At 28.9% G+C, this 6,939-nt stretch overlaps 2 protein-coding genes across 2 annotated transcripts; both read right to left on the bottom strand.

The window, feature by feature from the left end:
* Positions 1 to 2,872: 2,872 nt before the first annotated feature.
* On the bottom strand, positions 2,873 to 3,352 carry LOC113866544. Its single transcript, XM_027501371.1, has one exon. The coding sequence runs from the start codon at positions 3,350 to 3,352 to the stop codon at positions 2,873 to 2,875; it is 480 nt and encodes a 159-aa protein (XP_027357172.1).
* Positions 3,353 to 3,397: 45 nt separating this feature from the next.
* LOC113866543 lies at positions 3,398 to 5,451 on the bottom strand. The gene is made up of 2 exons (XM_027501370.1): positions 4,714 to 5,451; positions 3,398 to 4,483 (listed from the first exon to the last, which is right to left on the bottom strand). The coding sequence occupies exons 1-2, from the start codon at positions 5,449 to 5,451 to the stop codon at positions 3,398 to 3,400; spliced, it is 1,824 nt and encodes a 607-aa protein (XP_027357171.1).
* Between the last annotated feature and the right edge of the window lie 1,488 nt (positions 5,452 to 6,939).

Raw genomic sequence — 6,939 nt, 5'->3', positions numbered from 1 at the left:
ATGGTTTTTTATTTGTTGACACGACAGGGTTAAGAGAGGGTCTAGGAATTTCACATTTTTGGAGCTGTTCATGTGGAAATTTAAAATAATTTTAATCGCTATATTAGTTCTATCCATCCTTACAATTTGTTGATTTTGCCCAGTCAGTTATTGTTAATGGGCTAAGGGTCTTTGGAGATGGGTTATTTGTTAATGGGCCTAAAATATTTTTTTTCTCTTACTGCATTCATTTCCATTGTTGATGGTATGATACCTTGAGGAGTTATAAAGTATGTAATGAATGATATTTCAAATATAAAGATTATTATAATCGTAATTTTCCATCAAATAGCATGACTGTAACTTACAATCACAACAGTATAAACCTATATATTGTATTTATAGTTTTTTTGGTTTAATGAAGTTTTATCTGATGTTTTTCTCTTTTTAGACATTATTTTAATTTATTGATTTATATAACTACATACAAAATTACGGGAGGTTAGTGTTTATCGAAAAGAATAAGTGGTGTTATATTATATTATTATTATTATATAAATCAAAGGAGGTTTGTATACGATAAAAAAGGAGGATATGCAAGACAAGATTAATGCTTTATTTGCACGAAGGATGAATTTTTTTTTAAAAAAGTAATAAAATAGGATGATGAGAAAACATAAAAAAGATGTAATATTTGGATGAGCAAAAATAAGAAATAAAGAAGTGAAAAAAATCTATTTATTTGTTTGAATGAATGAAAAGAGTGAAAAATATTGCATCTTTTTATAATAATAAAAAATTTAATCCTTATAATATAATAATTTTTTTATACAGAAAAAATATTTTAAGTTTTATAGTTTTGTGACATTAAAAAATGATTTAACAATAAAATAAATTAAAAGTAATAAAATAGGATGATGAGAAAACATAAAAAAGATGTAATATTTGGATGAGCAAAAATAAGAAATAAAGAAGTGAAAAAAATCTATTTATTTGTTTGAATGAATGAAAAAAGAGTGAAAAATATTGCATCTTTTTATAATAATAAATTTTTTTATCCTTATAATATAATAATTTTTTTATACAGAAAAAATATTTTAAGTTTTATAGTTTTGTGACATTAAAAAATGATTTAACAATAAAATAAATTAAAAGTGCACAACCAACACACCCCCCCCCTCCCCATCCCCCCCCCCCCCCCCCCCCCCCAAAAAGCCTCTCATTTCTCCAGCTTTGGAAGATTATTTTAAATGGATTCCAAAAAGTGATCTATGTCAACCAATTTATTCAAACTAATCACAATCAATTTAATAATAAAGCAATGTCCAATCCTGCGAATTTGATGGTCGCAGGTGGCTTTGTGGGTGAGCTATTTTTTGTAAGGTGGGGTTACCCTCACTTTCTTTTCTTTTTTTTTCACGACAGTGCCCTTGTTAACATGTGTGAATTATCGGTGGGCTAGAATTTAAAAAGAAAATTAATTATATTTTTAGTCTTTATATTTTAATATATCTCTTGATTTTAAGTATTTATATTCAATTTTTAAATTATTATATGCATGATTTTGATTTCTTTAATTTTAAGTATTTATATTTAATTTCTTTTGTCTTTTAAATCTATAATTTTAGGTCCCTTTAATTATTTAAATGTAAGATTTTAGTCTTTTTTATTTTAATTATTCACATTTAATCTCTTTAATTTTTTTAAAGGTTCAAACTAAGTTCTTGATCTTAAAATTGTATTCAATAATTAATAAAAAATATAATTAAAGTAAGACATTTTATTGATTTATACAAATAAGTAAAAAAAGTGTCTAAAATATTTAAATAAAATTTATAAATATATGATAAAATTCTTAATAGAAAACTTAATTTAAACATTTAAAAAATTATGAGACTAAATATGAAGAACTAAAATTAGAAAAACCAAAATCACATATTTGAAGCGTTAAGAGAGATTAAATGTGAACAATTAAAACTAGATGAACTAAAATAATATATTTTAAAAATTTAAAGGATTAAATATGAACAATTAAAATTAAATAGACCAAAATTATATATTTAAAAAATTAAAAGGAATAAATATGAGCAATTCAAATTAAGAGAATCAAAATCACATATTTTATTACGTAAAAAAATATTTTATTTTTAAAATTATAAACATAAAATATTTTTAAAATTTAAAAATTATTTTCATTTTTCTAAAGCTATTCATTTAATTCTTTTTATTTTCATTTTGTATAAAATTAACTAAAATAAGTACTATTTTATAATTAAATTAAAGTAAGATTTAATAAAATTAAATATTAAATTGAGGCTTTTTTACATGTATGCAGCTTTTTTATTGTTAAATTACACATGTGACCCTTTTTTTTTTTCCCTTTACATAAATGTCTTGAAATATAATAACAGAAATCGATTATATACAATTTTTAAATAACATTGTTGCTTTTGAAGAAGCTGATTGAAGTCGACTTCTATTTTTTAAAGGAGTCAATTTTAATCGACTTTGCGCTAGATTCAAATAAGTCGATTAGAATCGACTTTCATATTACAATAAAAACGGTTAAAATCAACTTTTGTTGACGTTATTTAAATGACTACTGTATACTCTGATATGTATCGTTTTAATGATACACTTTTATCTTCTTTTTTTTTTATTCAAGCATAGTGATGTAAGACATTTATGTTTAACTTGCTGTAAGTTTTAATGTAATTTAAAATTTATCATTTTTATATATGATTAGTTTAGCTTGGTTAAATAAATCGATTTGTGGTAGACAATAAGCCCATAAAAAATATATATTCATTAGGAATCAAGGCGATAAATAACAGATATACTACAACTCATTAAACTTAACACCAAAGATTCTTTTACAACATAACACAGTAAATCAATTATTTTGGCTAAAGGATGGAGCATGTGGGCATGTCCGTTTAGTGTGACCGTTACCTCTACACAATCCACATCGTTTTCCTTGTCTCAAATCATTTTCATCCATTTTATTGTGAAACCTCGTTGAAACCGACCGACCCTCAAGACTTCGCTTAAGTGTAGGATTTGGTCGTATAGGAAGGCCAATGTATGGTGACCACATATCTTCATTAGGAATTGAAGAGAATTGTGCTTTGTACACATTGAACACAGACTTCATGGTGTAAACATCGTGAACAAAAGAGGTCCAATCCCTTCGAGCGTCAGAGCACGCAGCGAGTGCATGACAACATGGATAATGTAACTTTTGAAATTCTCCACAGTCACACAATCGCTCTGTTAAATGCACCCTAAATTCCCATTGACCACGACTTTCCATGTTATCTCTTTTAAACACCAAGTATTCTAACGCATCTCGGGTCACTTGAGTGGTACTCATATTCCCAAAGTGTTTCCTATGCTCCTCAATTGCATTTAACAATGTCTATGAAATTTTTTTGCCACTAGTAAGTTGCGTCTTTGCCTTTGTTCCTTCTTTTATGAACAACTCAATAAGACGATAATATGTTGACTTAACTATGGCTGTAATGAGAAGATTATGAGTACCTTTCATGACCGCATTCATACACTCTGATAGATTAGTAGTCATGTGCCTAAAGCGATGACCCTCATCAGCATATTGAGCCCACTTTGCATGCGGTATGTTGTTAGCCCATGCACACATCGCGGGATCTACTTCACTCAATGCTCTAAACCAATACAAGAAATAATGTTCAGTCTTTGCATATGTTGCATTCAACAACAATCGCTTTGCATCTTTGTTCTTGAACTTTACTGCAAAATTTGATACAATGTGTCGCGAACAATATGCATGATAGGCTGAAGGAGGATGCCACCCACTATCTGTTGCTTCTAGAGCTGCTTTGATAGCATGATGCCTATCAGATATGACAAGTATGCCCTCTTGTGGTGTCACATGCTGACAAACATTTCTTAGAAAAAAAGACCATGCTTCTTTTGTCTCTCCCTCCACCACTGCAAATGCTATTGGCAAGATATTTGAGTTGCCATCTTCGGCAATTGCCATCAATAATGTTCCACTATACTTGCCATACAAGTGTGTCCCATCAATTGAAATCAATTTTTTGCAATATTTGAATGCCTCTATGCATGGTGGATAAGTCCAGAAAAGACGATGAAACATAAAGCAACCATAATCTACAAAATCACCAATATGGTATGGTTCACTTTGCACTTGGACAATAGTACCTGACATATAAGACTGCAAGCCACCCAACCATCTTGAAAGTTCATTATACGATTCTTTCCAATCTCCATATTTCATAGCAATAGCTTTCTGTTTGGCGAGCCACACTTTTCTATATGTTGTCTTGAACCTCAACTCTGACTCGACTGATACTTGTAAAGCTTTGATTGGCGTCGTCGGATCTGCTTGGATCATCGAGTATATGTAAGCACAGATAATATTATAATCCATCTGAGCATGTTGATTCATAGACTCTGGAAAGACACATTTGTGTGGTCCTGTCAATTTTCGCACTTCCCATAACTGCAATTTCTAGCAAAAAGTGATACGTGTACTCCAATTATAGTCAATGTCAAACTTAACACACTTGCAATAAAATTTTATATGGTCAGATTCATAAACTTTATACTGAACACCTCTTCGGATGTTGTAATTTTTAATAGCAAACATCACTTCATTTTTAGAGCGAAATACTTGACAAGTGACAAATCACTATCTCGCCCTATGCTCGAACTTAAACTAGACTCACTCACGTTATAGTGCATTGCAGCTAAATCAATTATTGAGTAGTGACTAGGATGATGTCGACCTTGAGATTGGGATTGGAATTGAGATTGCGATATCAAATGTTCATCCAAATTCTGCACATTACGCAACTGTTCATCTTCATCATCATCAATGTCCTCTTCTTCATCATTCTCAGTATCCTGTTGTGTCACAACAAAATCAAAATCTCTGACCAAGCTACCTTGTCTCATTTCCTGTGAATTAAGAGATAATGGATTTTCAATGTCTCTAACAAAGTACTCAAAACTTGGAGAATCAACCTCATCATGTGAATTGTACATGTCATGGTGGGACATCTCAACTAATGGACTAGCATTTGATATAGAAGGTGATGGATCTGGGACTGAGCCTCCAGAGCTAAAATGATCACCTTGTAATTTGACAAAAAACTCTATTGTACGAGCTTCAGCAAATGAGTTAAAATAATTAAACAAGTGATCAATGTGCTCATATTTTCGTATTCGCCACCTTTTATATCGAATACCATGTGGCACAATATCAACCGACATCTTATAGAAAACCTTTGAGACTTTTATATTGTTTCCCTCATACTCCTCCAGTATTTGGCTCTCCAACTGTAGCAAAGTAATTGGGGGGCGGACAACTAACCAAGCCTGATAGTTGCTATGAAACGTCTCTCCCTCCACCATGTTTACAATCTCACCATTATAATATATAAGCACATGAACATCATTCTCTCCCATTTTACTGAAAATACACTCAATTGGTTGATTTTTTGAATAATTTGATGCGAACTCTGGAACCTCTGTGTTATTATAAGCGAAGACGAATGGAATTATAATGGAAAGTGATTGTCAAAATTGAAATCTATTAAAATCAACTTCTGTGTTAAAGAGAAATCTATTAAAATCGACTTCTGTGTAAAGGAGAAATCTATTAAAATTGACTTCTATGTTAAAGAGAAATCTATTAAAATTGACTTCTGTGTAAAAGAGAAATCTATTAAAATCGACTTCTATATGAAAGATAAATATGTTAAAATCGACTTCTGCACATATTGACAGTCGATTTAAATCAACTTCTATACTAAGTCTGAGCTAAATTCACATAAATCGATTAAAGTCGACTTATTAATAAGTCGAAAGTCGATTAAAATTGACTTCTGATTAAAAAAAATTCTAAATTTTAACCAAAGTCAAATTTTAATCGACTTCAACTATAATATTTTTAGGACAAAATTGTAAACTTTTTTAAAAGAGGACATTTATATAATTAATTTTTAAAATTATTTTATTTACGTAAAAAATCTATTAAATTGATTGACACTTTTAATTTTAAAGACTAAAATAAATATTTACTTGAATTTGAATCATTATTGAGTTGCAGTATAGAGTAAAATGACTTCATTATAATGCCACAACAAATGGTGTGGGATGCTATCCAATTTAAGTAGCTAAATACAGAACCTTGGGTTCGAAATTTAGGCCTTTTTTTTCTTTTCCTTTTCCGAAAGCATTTCGGTTGTGGTTTAGTTTGTAATTGTAATTTATAACTGAAACTTCACTTTGAATTTGCAGTGGTCTATTGAGACTCATCAATGCTGTCCTTTATGTTCATGACAAATATTGTTTGGAAAAAATTTTAAGTGCAATTTTATATGTATTTTAAATTCTATTTTTTTCTGACTTTTAGTGTTAACTTTCGTTGTAAAAATTATTGAAATAAATTATAGTTTTAATTAAAGAATAATATCTTAAATACTTATAATATATGATAAAATTTATGATATCTCTTATAATTGAGAGGGTTTAATACCCTGATATATGAAACAATTGTCATCATTAATCTTATATTAATAGATAGTAAAATTAGTAATTTAATTAAAAAAGGTGTTAATATCTTTTAATTCTTGAAATATTAGAGAAATATCTTTTCGAATTTACAGATATTATATCAAGCATCATAATATATACTTAAAGTTTTGTATATAAAAGATTTCTAAGTTGAAATTTGTAATGCAAAGAATTTGATTTCTCTTAGGTGTTTGAAGAATGATTGATTTGTTAATGCTAGTGTCATCAACTAATATCCTATCACTATAGTCTTAAATTCTTTATATCTGAAAACACTTTCTATACATAACAATTGACTTTGGTGATTGACTCAAAATAGTATTTATATACTGAATTAATTAAATTAAAAAATTACAGCAACATGTGCAGTTTAAAATT

This window comes from Abrus precatorius, unplaced genomic scaffold (assembly GCF_003935025.1).
Source record: "Abrus precatorius isolate BTA unplaced genomic scaffold, Abrus_2018 Scaffold5, whole genome shotgun sequence".
Lineage (NCBI taxonomy): Eukaryota > Viridiplantae > Streptophyta > Magnoliopsida > Fabales > Fabaceae > Abrus > Abrus precatorius.
This window is presented reverse-complemented; position numbering and strand designations above follow the sequence as displayed.

Coding starts and splice junctions, on each gene's coding strand:
- LOC113866544 (XM_027501371.1), bottom strand. CDS start 3,352: ATGAGTACCACTCAAGTGACCCGAGATGCGTTAGAATACTTGGTGTTT.
- LOC113866543 (XM_027501370.1), bottom strand. CDS start 5,451: ATGGGAGAGAATGATGTTCATGTGCTTATATATTATAATGGTGAGATT. Junction 4,484..4,713: donor TAGCTGCAATGCACTATAAC/GTGAGTGAGTCT, acceptor TAGAAATTGCAG/TTATGGGAAGTGCGAAAATT.